Raw genomic sequence first — 26,317 nt, 5'->3', positions numbered from 1 at the left:
ATGAGAAAACATAAAGTAAAACCACAATAAGAATAGATAAAATAATAAAGGTGATGATAATGAAGGCTGCAGAGAAACTAGATCACTCATACATTGCTTGTGGGAATGTAAAATGGAACAGATGCTCTGAAACAAGAGTAAGTTTCTTACTAAACTAAACATAGGTTTACCATCTTTCTTTTGAACATTTATCCCAGAGAAATGAAGTCTTACATTCACACAAAACCCTGTACATGAACATTTACAACAGCTTTACACATAATAGCAAAATAATGGAAACCTGAATGTCCTTCAATGAATGAATGCTTGAACAAACTCTAGTGTATCTGTACAATAGAATACTACTCAACGATTTAAAACATAAACTACTGATATATAAAATTTGAATGGATCTCAAGGGAATTATGCTTTGGAAAAAAAGCCAATCTCAAATAGTTACATAGTATATTATTCCACTTATATAACATGTTCAATGTCAAAACTAGAGACAGAGAATAGACAATTAGGACAGGGACAGTGGTGGGTATGGACATAAGAACAGGGAGTTCTTTTGTAGTGATACAAGAGTTCTTTTTTTTTTTTTTTTGTAGAGACAGAGTCTCACTTTACTGCCCTCGGTAGAGTGCCATGGCATCGCATGGCTCACAGCAACCTCCGGCTCTTGGGCTTTCGTGATTCTCTTGCCTCAGCCTCCCGAGCAGCTGGGACTACAGGTGCCCACCACAACGCCCGGCTATTTTTTTTGTTGCAGTTTTGGCAGGGGCTGGGTTTGAACCTGCCACCCTTGGCATATGGGGCCGGCGCCCTACTCACTGAGCCACAGGCGCCACCCGATACAACAGTTCTAAATCTTTTTTTTTGTTGTTGTTGTTTGAAGCAGAGTTTTACTTTTTTACCCTTGTAGAATGCCCTGGTGTCATAGCTCACAGCAACCTCAAACTCTTGGGCTCAAGCGATTCTCTTGTCTCAGCCTTCCAAGAAGCTGGGTCTACAGGCACCCAGCACAAGACCTGGCTATTTTTAGAAACGGAGTCTTGCTTTTGCTCAGGCTGGTCTCCAGCCTGTGAGTCCAGGCAATCCTCTTGCTTTGGTCTCCCAGACTGCTAGGATAACAGGCAGGAGCCACCACGCCCAGCCTGAATAGTTCTAAATTTTGATTGTGGTGGTGGTTATGTGACATACATATGGCACATTTTTTAAAAGGTAAAAACTAAATAAGGCCTGTAATACAGTTAATAGTAATGTACCAATGTAAATTCGCATGTTTTGATATTGAACTACAGCTATGTAAAATATCACTGGAGGAAGTTTGAGTGAAAGGCACACAGGATCCTGTACTATTTCTTATAATTTCCTCAATCTGTAATTACATCAGAAAGTCAAAAAGAAAGGATCAGGATGTATTTGTGACCAAAAAAAGTCAAGGTATAGAATTATGTATAAAAGTGGCAACTTCTATAAAACAAAAAAAAAATTTTTTAAACTACGTGTAATTTGTTAACCATGTTTTACATAAGTATAAAGAAGTATCTCTGGGGAATGAAACAATGAGAGATAAGTATAAGAGGCTAGGTATACACTTTTTTTTTGAGACAGAGTCTCTGCTGCCCTGGGTAGAGTGCCATGGCCTCATAGCTCACAGCAACCTCAAACTCTTGGGCTTAAGTGATCTCTTGCCTCAGCCTCCCAAGTAGCTGGGACTACAGGCACCTGCCACAATGTTTTATTGTTGTAGTTGTCATTGTTTTGGCAGGCGGGGGCTGGGTTTGAACCCGCCAGCCCAGGTGTAAATGGTTGGCACCTTAGCCACTGAGCTACAGGCACTGAGCCCACATTAACTTTTAATGTTATTTATTTCTACACTGACCTTTTTACAAGAGATACGAATGTCAATCACAATATACTTTCAAGGAAGCAGTGGCCAATGATGTCAAATACTTGGGCAAGGTCAAGATAAGGACTGAAAAGTACCGATAATATATGGCGATTATGTGATCCTATTCACTTGGTAGAATGGGCAGGGAAGAAGCCAAATCAATCCTAAGTGAGGCACTATTGACAAATGAAGAAATAAAAATATGTTACACATTCATAAAAGAAATCTGGCTGGCATAAAAAAGAATGGAATCTGGATACATGTTACGATATGAATGAAACTTGAAAACACTATGCTAAGTGAAATAAACCAGACACAGAAGGACAAATATTGTATGTATTGTATGATTTTACTTATATGAGGTACTTGAAATAAGCAAATTGATAGGAACAGAAAATAGAATAGAGGTTTCCAGGAACTAGGGGGAAGGAAGGAATAGACAGAAAGTAGGACAGAGGTTACCAGGAGCTGAGGGGAAGGAAGAAATGGGTAGTTATTGTTTAATAGATACAGAGCTGTTGTTTGTAACAGTATGGATTCACAATGGCTGCACAACATTGTGAATGTTTAATGTTATACTTAAGAAGAGTTAAAAATAACATTGTTATGTATGTTTTACCATAATAAAACAAAAGTCTGGCTGTGAAAAGAGGATAGCAGGAAGACACTAAAGCAGGATAGAAGAATTTTTATTTTCTTCAATGATGTGAGAGACTTAACCTTTACATGGGAATATTTACATCTTGGCCCCAAGACTGAAGGGGTATAATTTACTAGTGGCCAAACTTACAGAGTAGTAGCCATATAACATAGAAGTAGAAACTAGTATTATGGAAATATTGTAAGTATTATATTTAAACCTATGAATACTGAATCATTGATTCATATACTTCAAACTGACTGAAACCTTTAGATTTAATAATCAGAAAAAAAAGAGCAAAACTTTAAATTACCTAAGAATAAACTCAACAATAAAAACATTCAATAGCCAAAAAGAAAAAAAAAACTATAAAATACCTAGGAATTAATTAAACAAAAGAGGCCTAGAAACAATAAGAAAACCAGAAGCCGGGCGGTGCCTATGGCTCAGTCGGTAAGGCACCGGCCCCATATACCGAGGGTGGCGGGTTCAAACCCGGTCCCGGCCAAACTGCAACCAAAAAATAGCTGGGTGTTGTGGCAGGCACCTGTAGTCCCAGCTACACGGGAGGCTGAGGCAAGAGAATCGCTTAAGCCCAGGAGTAGGAGGTTGCTGTGAGCTGTGTGAGGCCACGGCACTCTACCGAGGGCCATAAAGTGAGACTCTGTCTCTACAAAAAAAAAAAAAAAGAAAAAGAAAACCAGAAGCCTTTACTGACAGACATAAAAGAAAAAAGTAAATGAAAAAATGTAAATTACTAAATTGGCTAGGCACCCATAGCTCAGCGGTTAGGGCGCCAGCCACACGTACTGGGGGTGGCGGGTTTGAACCTACCAGGGCCTGCTAAACAACAATGACAACAATAACAAAAAAATATCTGGGCGTTGTGGTGAGCACCTATAGTCCCAGCTACTTGGGAGGCTGAGGCAAGAAAATCACTTAAGCCCAAGAGTTTGAGGTTACTGTGAGCTGTGACACCACAGCACTCTACCCAGGGCAACATAGTGAGACTCAAAAATAAAAAACAAAAAAGTAAATAAATAAATTCCTAAATGGAAAAACGCAAAATTATAAAGATTAATTATAAAATTAATCCATAAATTAAGATCTCAATAGGTGTTTACTGGCCAAGCACAGTTGCTAACGCCTGTTAATCCTAGCACTTGTGGAAGAAAGGTAAGAGGATCACTTGAGGCCACGGTGTCAAGAACAGCCTGGGCAAAACAGCAAGATCCCATCTCTACAAAAAAATGGGGGAAAAAGCTCGGCACCTGTAGCTCAAGAGGCTAGAGTGCCAGCCACATACACCAGAGCTGGCAGATTAAAATCCAGCCCAGGCTCGCCAAAGACAACTACAAAAACAAAAAAAAGAAAAAAATAGCTGGGCCATTGTGGCAGGCACCTGTAATCCCAGCTACTTGGGAGGCTGAGGGAAGAGAATTGCTTAAGCCCAAGAGTTTGAGGTTGCTATGAGCTATGATGCCACTGCACTCTACCCAGGGTGAAAGCTTGAGACTCTGTCTCAAAAAAAAAAAAAAAAAAAAAAATGGGGGGAAAAAAAGCATTTATTTGAGGACAAGTTAGAATCTAACAAAAATGATCCCAGAGTTTATTTAGAAAAATTAGGCAAAGATAACCAAGGAATTTAAAATTATAAAGCCTTAGTTATTAAAAACTATTATAATTGTTACCTGATAATAATGGCACCAGATTAGACAAATAGATCAATTAAACAGAATAGAAAGCCCCCCAAAATGCTCAATATGTACCAATTAGGTTTACTATAGAGGTACCACTTTAATTAATAGAAAAAGATAAGACTATTTCACAAATATGACTTAGCTAATCATATGGGAAAGAACATGAGTTAGATATTTACCTTATACTTCAGATTCTATTTCAAAAATTAGATAAACGTTTAAATGTTTAAAATATTACATGGGCTCAGCACCCATAGCACACTGATTATGGTGCCGGCTACATAGACAGAGGCTGCTGGGTTCAAACTTAACCCAGGCCAGTTAAGCAACAATGACAACTGCAACAGAAAAATAGCCGGGCACTGTGGTGGGTACCTGTGGTCCCAGCTACTTGGGAGGCTGAGGCAAGAGAATCGCTTGAGCCCAAGAGTTTGAGGTTGCTGTAATGCCATGGCACTCTACCTAGGGTGACACGGTGAGACTGTCTAAAAAATAAAAAAAATAAGTAAAATATTATATGTTCTAAAAATATATATAGCTGGCTCTCTTAGGGATAGGGAAGATCTTTTAAACAATTATAGCAAAGAAAAGAATCACAAAAGACTTATAAAACTAACATACATTTTTTTGAGACTGTCTATGTTGCCCTTGGTAGAGTGCCGTGATGTCACAGCTCACAGCAACCTCAAACTCTTGAGCTTAAGCGATTCTCTTGCCTCAGCCTCCCAAGAAGCTGGGACTACAGGCACCCGCCACAACGCCCAGCTATTTTTTGTTGTAGTTCCCATTGTTTAGCTGGCCACAGCTGAGTTCGAACCTGCCACCCTTGCTGTATGTGGCTGGCACCTTAACCACTGAGCTACAAGACAAAACTATTTTTTTGAGACAGCATCTTGTTCTCTCACCCAGGCTGGAGTGCAGTGGCACAATCATTGCTCAATGTAACTTCCCAGTCCTGGGCTTAAGCCATCCTGCTACCTCAGACTCCCAAATAGCTGGGCCTGTATGTATGTGCCACCAAGTCTGGCTAATTTTCTTTCTTTCTTTTTTTTTTGCGGTTTTTGGCCGGGGCTGGGTTTGAACCCACCACCTCTGGCATATGGGGCCAGTGCCCTACTCCTTAAGCCACAGGCGCCGCCCTCTTTCTTTTTTGAGACAGAGTCTCACTATGTCGCCCTCGGTAGAGTGATATGATGTCATAGCTCACAGCAACCTCTGTCTTGAGCTTAAGCTATTCCCTTGCCTCAGCCTGTAGTAGCTGGGACTACAGGCGCCTGCCACAATGCCTGTATTTTTTTTAGAGGTAAGGTCTTGCTCTGGCTCAGGCTGGTCTTGAACCTGTGAGCTCAGGCAATCCACCTACTTCAGCCTCCCAAATGCTGGGATTATAGGCATGACCCACCACACTCGGCAATTTTCTTATTTATTTATTTTTTTTTTAGAGACAGTCTCACTTTATGGCCCTCGGTAGAGTGCTGTGGCATCACACAGCTCACAGCAACCTCCAACTCCTGGGCTTAGGCGATTCTCTTGCCTCAGCCTCCCGAGTAGATGGGACTACAGGTGCCCGCCACAATGCCCGGCTATTTTTTGGTTGTAGCCATCATTGTTGTTTGGCAGCGTGGGCTGGATTCGAACCCGCCAGCTCAGATGTATGTGGCTGGTGCCTTAGCCACTTGAGCCACAGGTGCAGAGCCTTCCCCACCCTCATATGCAGTTCATTTCAGATGATCAAGATGGTATGGCCAGGCTCGGTGCCCATAGCTCAGTGACTAGGGTGCCAGCCACTTACACAGAGGCTGGTGGGTTCGAACCCAGCCTGGGCCTATTGAATGATAACTGCAACAAAAAAAAAAATAGCTGGGCATTGAGGTGGGTACCTGTAGTCCCAGCTACTCGGGAGGCTGAGGGAAGAGAATCGCTTACCCCCAGAGTTTGAGGTTGCTGTGAACTATGATGGAAAGCACTCTACTGAGGACAATACTGTGAGATTGTCTCAAAAAAAAAAAAAGGGCGGCGCCTGTGGCTCAGCGGGTAGGGCGCCGGCCCCATGTGCCGAGGCTGGCGGGTTCAAACCCAGCCTCGGCCAAACTGCAACAAAAAAATAGCCAGGCGTTGTGGCAGGCGCCTGTAGTCCCAGCTACTTGGGAGGCTGAGTCAAGAGAATCGCCTAAGCCCAAGGATTTGGAGGTTGCTGTGAGCTGTGTGACGCCACGGCACTCTACCGAGGGCGATAAGGTAGATAAGACCTCAGGCGATAAGACTCCGTCTCTACAAAAAAGAAAGAAAGAAAAGATAGTATGGCCATAGACTATGCAGCTAATTTTAGATTTAATCAAACATTAAGCACTAAGGTCTTTGTGAAGACCTTCGACTTTGTGAAGACTAGAAAAAGGTTTAGGTCGTATTTTTCAGAAAGGATTTATCGTATCACTTTCTCCATTTTGAGGGAGCAGGGTCTCATATTTTTACTGAGCTAGAGTGCAGTGATGTCACCATAACTCACTGGAATCTCAAACTCTTATGCTCTAAGGAACCCTACTACCTCAGCCTCCCAAGTAGGTGGGACTACAGGTGTACACCACCATGACTATAGCTAGTTTTTCCTTTTTAATTTTTTTTTTGTAGAGATCAGTCTATGTTGCTTAGGATGGTCTCCAACTCCTGGCTTCAAGTGATCCTACTCAAGTGCTACGATTACAGGTGTGAGCCCCTACAAGCAGCCATACTGTCTCTTTTAACTGACGCAGGTGTGTTTTGCCAGGCACAGTAGCTCATGCCTGTAATCTCAGCACTCTGGGAGGCCGAGGCGAGTAGATTGCCTCCTGAGCTCATGAGTTGAAGACTACCCTGAGCCAGAGTGAGACCTCGTCTCTAAAAATAGCCAGGCACTGTGGTGGGCGCCTATAGTCCCAGATACTTAGGAGGCTGAGACAAAAGAATCACTTAAGCCCAAGAGTTTGAGGTTGCTGTGAGCACTCTACCAAGGGTGAAAAAATGAGATTGTCTCAAAAAAAAAAAAAAAAGTATGTTTCTTTTGGGATTACTGCAAATACTCCACCTACATTTTGGGTTTTCCTGATTGTTTTATTTCAAATGCTATTAGAACATGAACAGATCCTGAGATTTATTAACCTAGTACTTACACGGTAGCTGGAAGGCATAGGGCTTAAATTCTATAATTAGTGTGGAGTACATCATCACCACTTAAGTACAAGATTAGGTAATCTCATACATACTACGTATGTCCAGCTGCAATTTTATATGGAATACTATTTATCTTCTGCTTTTTTTTTTGCCTAATGACCCAAACCATAGGGCTAAACATTCTGGCTACATACAATATATCCCATGGAGTAAATATGTGACTCATAAAGGGTAATAAGTCAATCTAAAATTCTATGGAAATAAGCTCATATACAGTGTGAATTATGTGTGAAGGATCTAAATAGAATAAATCAATGTCAACTAGAGATTACATTCTACTATTACGGTTAATAAAATTTTATAAAATAAAAATTTTAGGCTTGGTGCCTGTAGCTCAGCAGCTACGGCACCAGCCACATACACCAGAGCTGGTGGGTTCAAACCCAGCCTGGGCCTGCCAACAACTACAACCAAAAAACAGCTGGGGGTTGTGGAAGGCGCCAGTAGTCCCAGCTACTTGGGAGGCTGAAGCAAGAGAATCGCTTAAGCCCAAGAGTTGGAGGTTGCTGTGAGATTTGACACCATGGCACTCTACTGAGGGTGACATAGTGAGACTCTATCTCAAAGAAAAAAAAAAGAAAAAATTTGAAGTTCGTGTGGAATTTATTATTATAAATTAAACACAGAAGCAGGATATTCGGTGGAACCAACACACCTTTACTTATATAAGAGATGGGGTTCTTTCTTGCTATTACCCAGGCACAATCATACATAGCTCATTGCAGACTCTAACTCCTGGGCTTAAGCACTCCTCCCACTTCAGCCTCCCGAATAGCTCGGATTACAGGCCCAAACCACTTCCCGAGTAGCTGAGACTACAGGCACATACTACTATGCCCACTTAAATCTTTCTTTCTTTCTTTTTTTTTTTTTTTTGAGACAAAGCCTCAAGCTGTCACCCTGGGTAGAGTGCCGTGGCATCACAGTTCACAGCAACCTCCAACTCCTGGGCTCAAGCAATTCTCCTACCTCTGCTTTCCAAGTAGCTTGGACTACAGACACCCACCACAATGCCTGGCTACCTTTTTGGGTTGCAGCCGTCATTGTTTGGTGGGCTCAGGTTGGATTCAAACCCGCCAGCTCAGGTGTTAGCAGCTTAAGCCAGATGTGCTGAGCCTTTTTTTTTTTTTTTAGGGGGGAATCTGTTGTCCAGGCTGATCTTGCTTCCTAGCCTCAAACAATCCTCCTACCTCAGCCTCCTGAATAGCTAGGATTATGGGTGCAACGCACCACACTGGCCCAAGAAAGTTTTTAAAACAGAAGTGTTATTTCATGCATAGTATGTAATAGCAGGAAACATGTCATATGTGCCTTTAACTGCGCAGGACCCTTCTAACCCTTATAGGCCTATTCAGATGTTTCTTATTCTCTCATCCACTAGTTAAAAGGGTTAAAAACTGGCCTTCTAGGCTGTCTACTGCTTCTATGAAATCATTATCTACTTCTCTTTGGGGAAAAAAAAATCCTTCTTACTCTAAGGCCTGTTTTCTACTATGCCAGAGAATAAAAACTTGGAGCCAGATTTGGCTTGTAGTCAGATGTTTTTATTTGGCTCAGAGTTAAAGAATTCACAAATATGTAAAAATTGAGAACTGTTACACACACAAAAAAAAAATCAAGATTTTCATCATCTCTTGAAAAATTAAGATACCTAGCAACATTGGCTACTCATTCACAATAATCTGATGAAATAAAGACATGCCTCTTTAGATGTAATTATGTTTTCTTCTAGTTTACCACAATCCCCACCTAGCTACCTTACTAATTTATAACTTGCCTGGCTCTTGTAGGTCACTTGAGTTTGAAATCTATGTTCTTCACCTTCAGTTATCAATCACTGATTCTAATTCACTTACACACTGGCACATTCTTCCTTTCTACTCCAAATCCCTCCCATCACTTGTTACTCTAATGTTTACTTGTACCACCTATCCAAAATCCTTGCCAATCTTCATAACAATGGTTTGCACCCTTATTCCAGCCAAACATATCCATGGCTATATCCAAAATGTTGTCTTTACTGAAAATTGTTTCACCTCTAAAAATTTCAACTCCAGGGCGGTGCCTGTGGCTCAGTCAGTAAGGCGCTGGCCCCATATACCGAGGGTGGCGGGTTCAAACCCAGCCCCGGCTGAACTGCAACCAAAACAAAACAAACAAAAAAAAATTTCAACTCCAATATCCTACTTTCTTATTACAACCTTCTGTCTACCTTCTTTTCTTTTTTGAGAGAGAGTGTCTCACTTTGTCACCCTTGGTACAGAGTGCCGTGGCGTCACAGCTCACAGCAACCTCAAACTCCTGGACTTAAGGGATTGATTCTCTTGCCTCTGCCTCCCAAGTAGCTGGGACTCCAGGGGCCTGCCACAATGTCCAGCTATTGTTAGAGATGAAGTCTCTCTCTGGTTCAGGCTGGCCTCAAACCTGTGAGCTCAGGCAATCCACCCGCCTCAGCCTCCCAAGTGCTGGGATTACAGGCATGAGCCACTGCACCCAGTTTATCTTCTTTTTTTAAAAGCATTTTCTTAAAACTTAGTTGTTTTTTTTTCCTTCATCTTTATTTTGAGACAGTGTCTCAATTTATCGCCCTTAGTAGAGTGCTGTGGCTCACAGCAACCTCCAACTCCTGGGCTTAGGTGATTCCCTGCCTCGACCTCCCAAGTAGCTGGGACTATAGGCACTCACCACAATGCCTGGCTATTTTTTGTTGCAGTTTGGCAGGGGCCGGGTTCGAATCCACCATCCTCGGTATATGGGGCCAGCACCCTACCCACTGAACCACAGGTGCCACCTTAAAATTTATTTTTAGACTGAGTCTCACTCTGTTGCCCAGACTAGAGTGCCATGGCATCAGCCTAGCTCACAGCCACCTAAAACTCCTAGACTCCAGCTGTCCTCCTGAGTAGCTAGGACTATAGGTGCCCACCACAACATCTGGCTAATTTTTCTATTTTTAGTACAGATGAGGTCTTACTGGTGCTCAGTCTGGTCTTGAATTCACAAACTTGAGAGATCCTCCCACCTTGGCTTCCCAAGAGTGCTAGGATTGTAAGTGTGACCCACCACACCCAGCCACTTCCAGTTTTTTATTCTCTTTCTGGGACCTCAAGAAAATTGCCAGGCCCATTAATCCCTATCTCCCAACCTATCAAGTCTCTTCTGGCACTAGTTTCTTCCCTAATCAGCCCCATGCTTTAAAATCTAAGATAATACAGAATAATATACCAAAGTAAGCTACCAGGATCATTTGTGGCATAGCTTCCTCAATCAATAATTTTACTTGCAGACTGAAGGGGAGATTTAATTTGGTAAGACATTTAAAACATGTTAAAGTACAAGCAAATAAGCCTAATGTAAAATTTGCATAAATTTTTGAGATAAAAACACAAATTGCTAAAGAAATTTCAAACTTTATTTTTTTTTTGAGACAGAGTCTCACTATGTCGCCCTTGGTAGAGTGCCGTAGTGTCACAGCTCATAGCAACCTCCAACTCTTAGGCTTAAGCAATAGTCTTGCTTCAGCCTCCCAAGTAGCTGGGACTACAGGCACCTGCCACAATACCCGGCTATTTTTTGTTGCAGTTGTCATTGTTGGTTAGCTGGCCTGGGCTGGGTTCAAATTCACCAACTTCAGTGTTATGTGGCTGGAGCTGTAACCACTGTACTATGGGCACCGAGCTGAAATTTCAAACTTTTATGGAGCTGCTTTGAGATTTTCACCAAGACTAGAAACTACATAGTCATAATCCTGTCATAGAGGGTCTTTTTAGTGACAAAATTTCAGGTATCTAAACTTTGACAATTTTTTTTTTTTTTGCTAACACCCTCAATTTTTTATCTTTCTAATGCATTCACAAAACAATCCCAATCCTGAAATCAATTTTATAATCTGCCTTCTCAGTTCCCTAACTTGGTTTGATAAGCACTGACAAAATTACACAATTGTGCCAACTGATGCTGTTATAAAAATTTAGTCTCTGGCCCGGTAGATACTCATGTCTATAATTTTAACACTATGGGAGGTTGAGGCAGGAGGATCCCTTGAGCTCAGTTTAAGACCAGCCTGAACAAGAGTGAGATCTGTCTCTACTAAAAACAGAAAAATTAGCCAGATGCTGTGGTGGATGCTTATAGTCGAAGCTAATCAGGAAGCTGAGGCAATAGCACCACTTGAACCACCAGTTTGAGGTTGCTAGGCTGGTGTCACAGCACTCTAGCCTGGGCAACAGAGACTCTTCGTCTCAAAAAAAAAATGGTCTCCAACTTCAGATGGACCCTCAAAAGCTACTCAACATACTTCTAAAATGTTGCCCATCAGTTCCTTTTCTAATTTCCCATTAATAGGCAACTGAAATCCTTATCTACATTTGTTTTTAAATTCCTTCTCCCACCATCTCACCCACTTTCAGCCAGAAAAGATGCTGTTTCCTACTTTACAGGGAAAAGAGACTACTAGGCAAAAACTTTCTCAATACTTATTCCTTCATTGCTATAGGGACTTCATATCTTTATTTTTTTAAAACTTTATTCAAATTAATATGAGGGTAAAATATTTAGGTTACATTGACTATAGAGGAGTCCCTTACCCGGGGGGATGCCACACACTCTCAATGTGCACATTAGGTGAGATCCCACCTCCTGCCCTGTCTCCTTCTGCCATATGTCCTCCATCCTCCCCCGAACTGAACTATAAAATTGTGTTTTATTGTTCTTAGGAACATGTAATTGTTTACATATTGATTTCATATTAGTATGGAGCACACTGGATATTTATCTTTCCTTCTTGACATACTTTACTAAGAATATACTTCAACTCCATCCAGGAGGGACTTCTTTTCTTTCTGTTCTTTTTTTTTTTTTTTGCAGTTTTTGGCCGGGGCTGGGTTTGAACCCATCACCTTCAGCATACGGGGCCAGCGCCCTACCCCTTTGAGCCACAGGCGCCACCCTGGGACTTCTTATCTTTAATTCTCCTCTCTTTTACCTATAAAAAGGTCCTCTGTCCAAACGTGTCAAGATACTGATTACTATTATCCTTCTTACCTTCACAGGCAAATTCCACTCTTCTACTCTCTTACTTTCCATTCATTCAGATCCCCTGCAGTCTGGCTTTTGATCCAACCACTTCACTAAAGTAGTTCTTCTGAAGATCATCCTCTTTGCACCTTGCCACAGCACCTGACTTAGCCATTTTCCCTCTCTAAAATTCTCTTCTCTCGGTTTCCAGTATGTCACCTTTTTCCTGGTTTTTCTACTTTCAATATGGTCACTCCTCAGTATTAACCTGATAAATGTTGGAATTTGTCCAATCTATTTTCATCCTATGTTCCTTTTTCTTTTTTCTGTTTTTTTTAGACAGTCTCACTTTGTCTCTCTCGGTAGAGGGCTACCCCATCACAGCTCACAGCAACCTCAAAATCATGGGCTCAAGTGATTCTCTTGCCTCAGCTGGGACTATAGGTACCCGCCACAATGTCCAGCTATTTTTAGAGATGGGCTCTCGTTCTTGCTCAGGCTGGTCTTGAACTCCTGAGCTCAAGCAATTGACCCACTCAAGTCTCCAAGAGTGCTAGGATTACAGGTATAGCGTCTACATTCCTTCTTAAACTAAACAGTTATTTTTCAGTTTTTAGGTTACATACAACTTTGATAATAGCTATGATCTTTCTATCCAGAAAAATATATGACCATATTTTACATATATCAGAGGGTTCGAGGAATGTACCCTACTCTCCATCTGAGCTCATCTACTTCTATTTTTATATGTCGAGGACTTGAAAAATAATCCGTATTTACAGATTTCTCTTCTGAGCTTTGGATCTATATACAACTACCTACCTACCAAAAGTCTTCACTTGGATGTCTTACTTCAATAAACACACATCAGGTTGAACTCTACCATCTTTTCTCTAAAACTTCTCCTCCTATATTTCCCGTATTAGTCAATGGCATCACCAGCTGCCCAAGTCAGGATTTTGGGTAACATCTGATTTATCCATCCTTCCAAAAGTGAAAATGTCTTTTGTTAATTACAAGTACCATGTCCTAACTTTAAAAAGTTCAACAAAGAAAAAAATCAGTTTTTTGAGATAAACAATCTGCCATTTTTCCTTCTTTGCCAGTAAAGTAATAAACTTTCCTTCTCAAAAACAACTTTTTTTTTTTTTTTTGGAGACTGAGTCTTACTTTGTCACCCTCGGTAGAATGCCATGGCATTATAGCTCACAGCAACCTCAGACTCTTGGGCTTAAGTGATTCTCTTGCCTCAGCCTCCCATGTAGCTGGGACTATAGGCGCGTGCCACAATGCCCGTCTATTTTTAGAGAAGAGGTCTCCCGCTGGCTCACACTGGTCTTGAACCTGTGAGCTCAGACAATCCACCCACCTCCGCCTCCCAGAGTGCTAGGATTACAGACGTGAGTCACCTCGCCCAGCCTCAAAAACCACTTGTTCTTGTTTTGTTCTAACATGTCCTTGAGAATAAATACCAAACATTGGGTAACAGATTTTGGCATCCTTGGGTGGGCTCACTGGCTACCTAATGGAATGGCACCCTGCTGAAGAAGCAGGGAGCAGACTGGGTCAGAGTAAAGAGTTTGCACTGGAAGGAGTATTCTTTTCAAGGTGAGAGAGTATGGGATGGTCCCAGTAGCTGCTGGGGTGTGTTTTAGCTCTGAGGAACTCCCACTTATCTACCCAAAGTTGATGCAGCTCCCTGTAACCTGAATGGAGTTAAGGAGAAGGAAACAAATTTGGAAAGGGTCCAGATACCAGGCATTTTGATCAAGTAAGTTCCCCAGGGTGTACCCTGAGATCCCCACTTCACCCATTCAGAAGGTTTTCAGAACTTCTTGCTCTGTGGCAGAGCATTTCATTTGAATTTATTTGAAGGTACCATCTGGGGTATGAGTCTTGGGTCTAGCAGAACTAGGGAGTTCACTCGCAATTCCCTGGGAATTGGGGGGACCAGGTCACCATTTGGAAACAGTTTACCTTTCAGCCCTTCAGGGCATTTGAGGCCACACAGTCCGAGGTGCCATTTAGGGTGAGGTTTTATCTTCTGTGGATTTCCATTTGTTTGATAGGCACTGGCATTTTGTGTTGAAAATTCTCTGTATTCTCTGTGCTTATTATTTGTGGGTTCTGTTGCAACATAGGAAAGTTCCATCTAGTCTGGGTGCAGTGGATCATGCCTGTAATCCTAGCAATCTGGGAGGCCAAGGCAGATGGATAACTTCAGCTGAGAAGTTGGAGACCAGCCAGAGCAAGAGCAAGACCCCAGTCTCTACTAAAAATAGAAAAAACTAGCTGGGCATGGGGGTGTGTACCTGTAGTCCCAGCTACTTAGGAGGCTGAGACAAAAGGATAGCTAAAGCCTAAGAGGCTGAGGTTGCTGTAAGCTATGACACCATTGCACTCTACCCATGGTGAATTGACACAGTGAGACTCCGTCTCATTAAAGAAAAAAAACGAAGTTCCATCTAAAAGTCCATTGGGAAAACTTTTGTCTGAATAGTCAATTTATAGCTGCAAGCCTATGTCATAAGGACAATTTTTTTTTTTCTTTTGAGACAGTCTCACTATGTCACCCTCTGTAGAGTGCCATGGTATCACAGATCACAGCAACCTCCAACTCTTGGGCTTAAGCGATTCTCTTGACTCAGCCTCCCAAGTAGCTGGGACTACAGGCGCCCGGCACAACGTCCACCTATTTCTGGGTTGTACTTAGCATTATTGTTTGGCAGGCCTGGGCTAAGGTTCAAACCTGCCAGCTCTGGTGTATATGGCTGGTGCCCTAGATGCTGAGCTACAGGTGCCAAGTGCCCCCACCCCTTTTTTCTTGAGACAGAGCCTCAAGCTGTCGCCCTAGGTAGAGTGACGTGCCGTCACAGCTCACAGCAACCTCAAACTCCTGGACTTAAGCGATTCTCTTGCCTCAGCCTCCCAAGTAGCTGGGACTATAGGCGCTGGCCACAACACCTGGATATTTTTTTGTTGTTGCAGTTGTCATTGTTGTTTTAGCTGGCCTGGGCCAGGTTCAAACCCATCAGCCTTGTTGTATGCGGCCAGCACCCTACCCACTGAGCAACAGGTGCAACCCTGTTTTTTCTTTGTTTTTTTTTTTTAAACAGAGTCTCACTTCGTCACCCTGAGAAGAATTCCATGGTATCATAGCTCACAGCAACCTCAAACTATTGGGATCAGGTGGTCCTCTTGCCTTAGTTTTTTTTATTTTTAGTAGAGACAGAGTTTCACTCTTGCTCAGGCTAGTCCTGAACATGAGCTCAAACAATCCACCCACCTCAGCCTCCTAGAGCTAGGATTACAGGTGTGAGCCATGACGCCCAGCCCAGGATAATGTTTTATTGTAATCCAATACGTGTGCTAGAGGGTGATAAAAAGTGGCTACTAAATGAAACCTTGAACTGCAACTTGAACTTGAAGACTACCCTCATGGCTAGAGTTTCTTTTTTTCTTTTTTCTTTTTTTTTTTTTTTTTGTGGGCATCATCATAGCTCACACCAACCTCAAACTCTTGCGCTCAAGCGATTCTCTTGCCTCAAGTCTTGCAAGTAGCTGGGACCACCATAACACCCGGCTATTTTTAGAGACAAGGTCTCACTTTGGCTCAGGCTGGTCTCGAACCTATGAGCTCAGGCAATCCACTGGCCTCAGCCTCCCAGAGTGCTAGGATCACAGGTGTGAGCCACTGTGCCAGGCCCAATGGCTGGAGTTCTAAAGTAAAATCTATTGAAATTTTATGGAAAAAAAAAATTCAAATACCTATGTACAAACAAGTATAAAGTGAAAATTATCCTCCATTTCTGCCTTTAGTAGTTTTGCTCCATGACAACAACTGAGCTAAATAGTGACTTTCAGATGGAAAACCTCTCTAGTTCATCAGCCCTCACAGCTAATTTCACTCTTTTATGTTACCTGTCTGGCCTCTAAAGACTATGAATCTGTGACCCCTTTCTAAATACACTAGTAGGCTTGGCGCCCGTAGCTCAGTGGTTAGGGTACCAGCCACATACACTGAGGCTGGTGGGTTTGATCCCGGCCCAAGCCTGCCAAACAATGACAACTACAACAAAAAAATAGCCAGGCGGTGTGGTGGACGCCTGTAGTCCCAGCTACTTGGGAGGCCAAGATAAGAGAATCGCTTAAGCCCAGGAGTTTGAGGTTGCTGTGAGCTGTGACACCACAGCACTCTACCAAGGGCGATATAGTGAGACTCTGTCTCAAAAAATAAATAAATAAATACTCTGTTAAGTAACACAATTCTCAATAATAAATCTTGAATATCTTTTGCTATTAGCAAATACAAGCATACTTTCCTTGTTAACTAAATCTATCGTTTTGATAACTAAGCAGTATTCCACCATTATAAACGTTATCATATTTTAACCAATTTCTATTGTACAATATTTAGAAAGCTCCATATTTTTTCCAATTACAATGTTGCAAATAACATTTGTACATACACCTTTGCAAACTTGGGTGGAATATTCCCTAGAACGGAAATTGTTTAGTCAAAAGGAATAAACATTTACAGGCCTCCAAAAAGTTTTTACTAATTTATGTTTCTACCAAGACTATACGAATGCTTGGCATCATCTTGAATTCTCCATCCTTTATCCACACCCCCAGTTTTCAATCCATTTACGAAGATATCAATTCTACATCCTTAGTATCTTTATAATCTACCCTACCTTCCCACCTTATTACTACTTACCTTAGTTCGGGCCTTCAGTATTTCTAACCGTTGACTGCATCAACAGTCCCTTCACTGTTCGCCACCTCATTACCCCCAATCCATTTTTCAGATAGCTTCTAGCAAGATTTTTTTTTTTTTTTTTTTGTAGAGACAGAGTTTCACTTTATGGCCCTCGGTAGAGTGCCGTGGCCTCACACAGCTCACAGCAACCTCCAACTCCTGGGCTTAAGCGATTCTCCTGCCTCAGCCTCCCAGGTAGCTGGGACTACAGGCGCCCGCCACAACACCCGGCTATTTTTTGGTTGTAGTTTGGCCGGGGCTGGGTTTGAACCCACCACCCTCGGTATATGGGGCCGGCGCCCTACCGACTGAGCCACAGGCGCCGCCCGCTTCTAGCAAGATTTTATTAATGAAAATACCTGGTATGTCCTCCCCTTCAAAAGGCTTGGCCAAACACATGAGGATTTTCATAATTTGGCCCCTATCTTTATTTTTTAATTTTTTTTAGAGACAGAGTCTCACTCTATCGCCCTCGGTAGAGGGCTGTAGCATCACAGCTCACAGCAACCTCCAACTCCTGGGCTTAGGCGATTCTCTGGCCTCAGCCTCCCAAGTAGCTGGGACTACAGGCACCCGCCACAACACCCAGCTGTTTTGTTGCAGTTTGGCTGGCACTGGGTTCGAACCCACTCAGTATATGGGGTCAGCGCCCTACACACTGAGCCACAGGTGCTGCCCCGGCCCCTATGTCTAAAACCTTATCTCTAAGTATTAAACCTAGCTCCCACTCTACATTCTAGCCCAACTTAACTATTTGTACTTCCCTATCTAAGGCACTTTCACCTACTTTTGCATTTGTGCTTCTGCCTGAACTTCTTCCCCACCCTTTTCTACTTGACTATATGCTTGGCACAGCAGGTGTTCAATAATTGGCTATTATAAACGTCATCTTTCAAAATTCAGCTCAAAAGACACTTCCTCTAGGAAAGTTCTCTGCCTCCTACACCAGTAAAAAATCTTGGAAAACGTGCAAAACATGAAAATAAAAAAGGAAAAAAACATGAAAACAATCTTAAACTCTCTACCTCAGAAATAACTGCTATCATCATTTTGATGTATTTCCTTCCAGCGTTTTTCCCCTACATATATACAGGTGTCCATACAGTTCATGTGCAATTTATAATATAAAATTATTTTAAATTTCACACGAACTTTCTGGACACCCTGTGTATCTTTTTTTTTTTTTTTTTTGTAGAGACAGAGTCTCACTTTATGGCCCTCGGTAGAGTGCCGTGGCTTCACACAGCTCACAGCAACCTCCAACTCCTGGGCTTAAGCGATTCTCTTGCCTCAGCCTCCTGAGCAGCTGGGACTACAGGCGCCCGCCACAACGCCCGGCTATTTTTTGGTTGCAGTTTGGCCGGGGCCGGGTTCAAACCCGCCACCCTTGGCATATGGGGCCGGTGCCCCACCGACTGAGCCACAGGCACCGCCCCCCTGTGTATCTTTTAAAAAACCATTACCAAGATGACATAAACAATTCTGTGTTCTGCTTTTCTAATTTAACACTGTGAACATTTTTTGGTAATTAAGTTTTCCAAAAAAAGATCTTTTAATCTTTACCTAATAATTTACTATATAGATGACACTATTACTAATCATTCCCTTTATGTTAACAATTCAGGTTTATTTCTCATTAATATAAATAACATTACTATCAGCACTTTTTTTTTTTTTGGTGAGCGTCTCACTATGTTGGCCTGGTGTCACAGTTCACATCAACGTCAAACTCTTGGGCTTAAGTGATTCTCTTCCCTCAGCCTCCCAAGTAGCTGGAACTACAGGTGCCTGCCACTACGCCCGGCTATTTGTTGTTGTTTAGCAAGCCAAGGCTGGGTTCAAACCTGACATCCCCAGTGTATGTGACTGACGCCCTAACCACTGAGCGATGGGCACACCGAGCCTAATATGAACACTTTTGTTGACATATTTATAGGCTTAGAATCTTAACGTGGGCTAAACACTTACATGCATTATTTTATTTAATCCTCACAACAATACTTTGAGGGGGAATACTATTCTAATTCTCATTTAGCAGATGGGAAAGCAGAGGCAAAGCTACTTTCCCAAAGTCATACTGTTATTATTAAGTGGTAGGATCAAAATTCAAATCCAAGTGTACTTAAGTAGAAAGTATTTGTTTAACTATTTTTAAGTCTCTCAATGTTGCCAAATAGCTTTTCAGAAATGTCTCACAATTTCATATTATCAACAGTGATATGGGAGAGCACATGCCTCATTAGCATTGAGTACTTCCATTAAAAAAAAATAAACTTGACTGTGTATAGCTCATGCCTATAATCCCAGCAATTCGGGAATCAGAGGTAAGAGGATAGCTTGAGGCCAGGAGTTTGAGACCAGCCTGGGCAATATGGTCAGAGCCCAAACTCTACAAAATAAATAAATAAACAAAATTAGCCAAGTGTAAGTCTGAGTTGGAAGGATCATTTAAGCCCACGAGTTTGAGGCTGTAATAAACATGATAATGCCACTGCACTCCAGCCAAGGGTGACAGAGTTCCTATCTCAAAACTAAAAATACACAAATAAAAGAAGAAGGGCTGGGCACGGTGGCTCATGCCTATAATCCTAGCACTCTGGAAGGCCAAGGCAGGTAGATTGCCTGAGCTCACAGGATTGAGACCAGCCTGAGCCAGAGCGAGACCGCGTCTCTAAAAATAGCCAGGCGATGTGGTGGAATAGCTGTACTCTCAGCTACTTGGGAGACTGAGGCAAGAGAATTGGTTGAACCCGAGTTCGAGGTTGCTGTGAGCTATGATGCCACAGTACTCTACTAAAGGTGAAAAAGTGAGACTCTGTCTCAAAAAAAAAAAATAAAAAAAAGAAGAAAAAGCTGAGTTTATCTAATAGGTTAAAAAAAGATATCACTATTTTTTTTTTTGAGACAGAGTCTCACCTTGTTGCCCATGGTAGAGTGCTCTGGCATCACAGCTCACAGCAACTTCAAACTCTTGGGTTTAAGACAGTGGTTCTCAACCCTCCTAATGTTGCGGCCCTTTAATACAATTCCTATGGGTCGCAACCCACAAGTTGAGAACTGCTGACTTAAATGATTCTCTTGCCTCAGCCACCCAAGTAGGTGGGACTACAGGCACCCGCCACAATGCCTGGCTATTTTTTTGTTGCAGTTGTCAATGCTGTTTAGCAGGCGGAGGCCGAGTTCGAACCTGCTAGCCCCAGTGTATGTGGCTGGCGCCCTACCCATTGAGCTATGGGCGCCATCCAAGGTTGCTAAATGTTAACAATGCTAATAACTCGCTCAGCACCCATAGCATAGTGGTTATGGCACCCAGGCACATATACGGAGGCTGGTGGGTTCGAACCCAGCCCGGGCCAGCTAAACAACAATGATAACTGCAACAAAACATAGGCATTGTGGTGGGCATCTGTAGTCCCAGCTACTTGGGAGGCTGAGGAAAGAGAATCGCATGAATACAAGAGTTTGAGGTTATGAGCTGTGACACCAAGGCACTCTACTGAGGACAACATAGTGAGACTCTGTCTCCAAACAAAACAACAATGCTAATAACTAGTGTTAGATGGACAGATTGATGGAGAGGGAGAAAAAAGATAAATACTCACCATTGTACTTAACACTGTTGGCCAGAATAAGGTTTACATCATCTAGAAAGCTCTCTCTACTCTGATACTTGTGCTTAGAAATATTCTGTAATGAAAAGAATCAAACACTCAGGTACGCATACAAAGTCATTTGATTACAAAAAGGCATTTTAGATCAAATACTCACCTTCCTTATAGTCTCTAAATCCATTGGATTGACAATCACTTTGTAATAATCTGGAACAAACTTCTTATTAACTGGGTGATGAAATGGCCAAGACTAGTAAAAAGAAGACATGGGAAAGGAAATGGAACCACTCTTTATACCAGAAATTCTCAACCTTTGTTGGATCATGAATATTCCTGACAAAAAGTATAGACCGTTTTTCCAGCAAAACACTCTGTATATCCTATGGTGCATATTGCAAGGGTGTCAAATCTATTACAAATAGAGTATAAATGTCTTAACACAATAATTAAGTAAGGTGAAGACTATGTTAACCACTTTGATGTAAGCATTCCAAATTGTGTATAAAATCAGCACATTGTGTCCCATAAATCCCTATGTTTATAATTTAATTTAAAAAATTAAAAATAAATAAAACTCTGTATATAATTTAAGGAGTTCATGGATTCCTTTAAGGGGGTTCTGTGCCTTGATAGGATAAGAACCCTACTTTATAAACAAAATTAAAACTCCCTATTCCTTACTCCCATTCTCAAGTTTAATAGAATGACACACTCAGAAAATATGCCTACAACAGTGTAAAAAGAAAATTCCTGGGGAAGATCATTACAACAACAACAAAAATGAAACAAAAGAAAACAAACACTTGATAATTATCAAAGTGTCCTTTGCCTAGAAGCACCTCTAAATCAAATGCCTCTCCCATTAGTTGACATCCTTTCTATCCAGAGCTATTCAGGAGCATTCAAATACTGAATGCCAACAAGCAAGCATTCATTTGATTTCAATGATAATACACTCATACAGCCAAAAAAGGTCAATATTTAAAATTATATACTAGTCTCAATTAAAATATACCATTACTCAGGCTTTCCGACATACATATACATGCACAACCTATACTTCTTTGCTTTCCTCTGTATTATCCTCACAATATTTACCATAGAGACCACTTACATCTGGAACTGCCATCATTTTCTGGGTGACAATGTTGTCCAGAATGAAAGAAAATGCCACTTGGTCATCATCATCCAGCAAGGGGTTAATAGCTTTCTCTAAGCGAGCCAATTTGTCTTCTTTCTAAAACCAAACAAAGCAAAGCCAAGACAGAAGTTTTCCTTGAGGTATGATCACCATTGAAAACTTGGGACAGAAATGATGTGTCAACAACTTCTTTTGATATTCTACATTCAATTCTCTCTCTCTCTCTCTTTTTTTGTTTTTTTGAGACAGAGTCTCTCTTTGTTGCCTTGGCTAGAGTGCAGTGACATCATCATAGTTCACTACAACCTCAAACTTCCAGGTTCAAGCAATCCTCCTGCCTCAATCTCCCAAGTACCTAGTACTATGAATGGCATGCCACCATGTCCAGCTCATTTTTCTATTTTTGGTAGAGGTAGGCCGGGGTGGGGGATAGGTGGAGCTCTTGCTCAGGCCAGTCTTAAACTAGTGACCTCAAGCAACCCTCCTGCCCCAGTCTCCCTGAGTGCTAGGATTACAGGCACAAGCCACTGTATACAGTGTTCTTTGTTTTAGGTTTGTTTTTTTTTAAGAGACAGACTCTCACTGTGTTGCTCAACGCTGGAGCACAAGGGTGCAATCAGAGCCAACTGTAACCTCAAACTGCTGGGTTCATGTGATCCTCCCACCTCAACCAGGATCCTGAGTAGCTGGGACTGCAGGCATGTGCAACCACACCTGGCTAGTTTTTTTGTAGAGACAGGGTCTTGCACTCCTGGTCTCAAGCAACCCTCCCTTAATGCTGGGATTACAAGCATGAGCCATCACACCTGGCCCTCTCTACATGCTATTCTTCTGGATCATTAAAAATATGTATTTCTTTTAAAGTGATTTAACATTGTCTCTCCCCACAACCACGCTTGAATAGCAAAAACAAAAAAACAAAACAATCCCCAAAAAAACAAAAATATATATCCCTGGATATCAACAGCTTAGTTCCCACATAAAAACATCTTTGGCAAGGTAAGCTTTAATACCATGCTGTTTCTGCTATAGAACTAAACTGAGTATTACTGTTTAGTGACTTTTGTGTAAGAGGACTTAACAAATTTGTTTCAGACTTTATGCTAGGCAAAAGTTTGTGTTCCCATTGTTCTACATCCTTATCAACACTTAGTACTATCAGTCTTTTATTTTAATTTATTTATTTTTATGGTTAAATCATAGCTGTGTACATTAGTGCAATCGAGGGGTACAATGTGCTAGTTTCATATACAATCTGAAATATTCTCATCAAACTGTTCAACGTAGTACTATCAGTCTTTCTAATATTAGTATTAGCCTTTCTGGCAGGTATGTAGTGGTATCTAATAGTGATTTATTTATTTTTCTTTTTTAATTGAGACATAGAGTCTCACTGTGTCACCCTTGGTAGAGGGCTGTGGAGTCACAGCTCACAGCAACCTTACACTATTGGGCTTAAGCAATTCTCTTGTCTCAGTCTCCCAAGTAGGTGGGATTACAGCCACAATTCCCACCTATTTTTTGTTGCAGTTGTCATTGTTGTTTAGCTGGCCCAGGCCGGGTTTGAACCTCTGTGCTATGGGTGCTGAGCCTCTAATAGTGATTTAAATGTGCATCTCCCTAATGATCACTCAAGATGAGAATCTTTTCATACTTATTGGCCATTTAGTTATCTCTTTTGTGAGATGTCTACTTCAGGCTCGGTGCCTGTACCTCAAGCAGCTAAGGCGCCAGCCACATACACCAGAGCTGGTGGGTTCGAATCCAGCTCGGGCCTGACAAACAACAATGACGAATGCAACCAAAAGATAGCTGGGCATTGTGGCAGGCGCCTGTAGTCCCAGATACTTGGGAGGCTGAGGCAAGAGAATCACTTAAGCCCAGGAGTTGGTGGTTGCTGTGAGCTGTGATGCCACAGCACTCTACCCAGAGCAACAGCTTGAGGCCCTGTCTCAACAACAACAACAAAGTCTATTTCAATATTAACATCACCAATATAATTGTACTTTTGTAAGATTGTAAGATGCACAATTTTTTTTTTTTTTGAGACAGAGCCTCAAGCTGTTGCCCTGGGTAGAGTGCCGTAGCATCACAGCTCACAGCAACCTCCAACTCCCGGGCTCAAGAGATTCTCCTGCTTCTGCCTCCCAAGTAGCTGGGACTACAGGTGCCCGCCACAACACCCAGCTATTTTTTGGTTGCAGCCGTCATTGTTGTTTGGCAGGCCCAGGCTGGATTTGAACCCACCAGTTCAGGTGTATGTGGCTGGCACCTTAGCTGCTTGAGCCACAGGCGCCAAGCCAGATGCCCCAAGTCTTTTTTTGGTAAAAAGATGGACTGTAGACAATCATTTGGAAATTAAACTTCTGGGCCAGGCACAGTGGCTCACGCCTAAATTCCTAGCAGTCTCAGATGCCAAGGTGTGTGGACTGCTTGAGCTTAGGAGTTCAAGACCAGCCAGAGCAAGAGTGAGACCCTGTCTCTAAAAAATAGCTGGGGGCGGTGCCTGTGGCTCAAAAGAGTAGGGAGCCGGTCCCAGAGATCAGAGGTGGCAGGTTCAAACCCAACCCTGGCCAAAAACTGCAAAAAAATAAAAAAAAAACCAAAAAATAGCTGGACATTGTGGCGGGCGCCTGTACTCCCAGCTACTTTGGAGGCTAAGGCAAGAGGACTGCTTGAGCCCACAAGTTTGAGATTGCTGTGAGCTATGACACCATGACACTCTACCAAAGGTGACAAAGTGAGATTCTGTCTCAAAACCCCCCCAAAAAAACTTAAAAAAAATAAAATTAAAATTCCTCCCTGCCAAAACAGTGACTAGTCTCTTAGCTACAGATGACTTTCTGAGAAGTCACTTTCCTTTGCCCCTTCTAAAGACTAATATAGATTCTGGATCTTAATCCTAACTTTACTATTTAATACTCGTGATATGCAGAGCAACTGTTTTCTTCAATGGGCTTAGTTTTCCCATCTACAAAAGGGATTGGCCTATGAGAGTTTTAAAGTTCCTTCTAGTCTTTACACACTAAAGACCTGATAATACTCCCACGCACATACTTTTCCTTCTGTTAAATGCTCTACTTCCTAAACCCTGATACCCCTCATTTTCAAATTCCACTGCCTTTCATTCCAAGTGTCTTACCTCTTTAAGTTTTTCATCACAGAGATCCAGCATGGATTGAGATATCTGGGTCAATGAGTGCTTTGGCCCTAAAGAGGAAGAGTAAGACATAGGACCATTAAAAATTAGACTAAAGAGCTGCCAACACTTTGCTATCCTTTTACATTTATCCATATTTTGCCATGTATAATATGCTCCTGTGTATAACACAAATTCATATTTTTAGTCTCAATTTTCAGGAAAACACCCCTTGAGAAAGTGGCCAGACACATATGGGAGGGTTAATGTTCCTCTGGTAAACATACAGATTGCCCCGCCTTCCTACAGCCACCTGCTCTGGGAAGGCTGTCCCTTCCAACTTTCCCTGGATCCCTATCCTCCTGACAGGAGCTTCTGAGGTCGCTGGGCATGCTGGCAGCCAATTAGGTTCCTGGAGCCTGTGTAGGGCTCCCACTCCCCTACATGCAGCCAAGCCTTGGGTCTCAGCTCTCACACCCTGCTATCAGCCTCTCCCCAGATGGCAGCACTTGGTGGAGTCTACTTCAGCCAACTCACACTGGATCCCAGATCCTCCCAGACTGAATTCTGTGTTCCCACTGAGCTCTCCTGCTCCTGAAAGGATGCACATTATATATACCACTCATGTACAATACACATGCTTATTTTTCTCTCAAAAATTTAGATAAAATGGGCATTATACAAGGTAAAACACAGTACTTAAGAACCTAATAGTATGACATGCACCAGTCTAACTTTTGGGTTAGATACATTTCCTAGACTTGAGGCTGGATACAGTGCCTCATGCCTGTAATCGTAGCACTTTAGAAGGCCAAGGTAGGAAGACAGCTTGAGGCCAGGAATTTGAGACACACTAGAATTATCTCCCAATTATTAGTGCCAAACATATAGCAGGTATATGAATAAATAAACTAATTTTAACTCTTTTCTTTCTTTCCTTTATTTTTTGACACAGAGTCTCACTCTTTCACCTGGACTAGTGTGCAGTGGTGTGATTACAGCCCACTGCAACCTCAATCTCCTCGGTTGAAGTGACTCTCCCACCTCAGCATCCTGAGTAGTTGGGACTATGGACCTGCTGCCATACCTGGCTAAGTATTTTTGTAGAGACACAATCTTTCTATGTCTCCCAGGCTGGTCCAAATTCCTGGGCTTAAGCAATCTTCCTGCTTTGGCCTCCCAAAATGCTGGGATTACAGGTATTAGCCACCATGCTTCTTGGCCT

The 26,317-nt window shown here is 42.1% G+C and overlaps 1 protein-coding gene across 7 annotated transcripts in view; it reads right to left on the bottom strand.

Moving 5' to 3' along the window:
* TAF1 (TATA-box binding protein associated factor 1) overlaps positions 1-26,317 on the bottom strand; it is a 128,649-nt gene that overhangs the window by 32,729 nt on the left and 69,603 nt on the right. For all 7 annotated transcript variants that reach the window (XM_053579150.1, XM_053579149.1, XM_053579145.1 and 4 more), the window contains exons 29-32: positions 25,096-25,163; positions 21,927-22,049; positions 20,970-21,062; positions 20,804-20,888 (exon numbers count right to left, since the gene is read on the bottom strand). In XM_053579150.1, the coding sequence (XP_053435125.1) occupies positions 20,804-20,888; positions 20,970-21,062; positions 21,927-22,049; positions 25,096-25,163 (369 nt within the window). The remainder of the gene's footprint in view (positions 1-20,803; positions 20,889-20,969; positions 21,063-21,926; positions 22,050-25,095; positions 25,164-26,317) is intronic.

The sequence above is a fragment of the Nycticebus coucang genome, chromosome X (genome assembly GCF_027406575.1).
Source record: "Nycticebus coucang isolate mNycCou1 chromosome X, mNycCou1.pri, whole genome shotgun sequence".
Classification (NCBI taxonomy): Eukaryota; Metazoa; Chordata; class Mammalia; order Primates; family Lorisidae; genus Nycticebus; species Nycticebus coucang.
The sequence above is the reverse complement of the archived record's forward strand: the minus strand, read 5'-3'. Positions and strand labels throughout refer to the sequence as shown.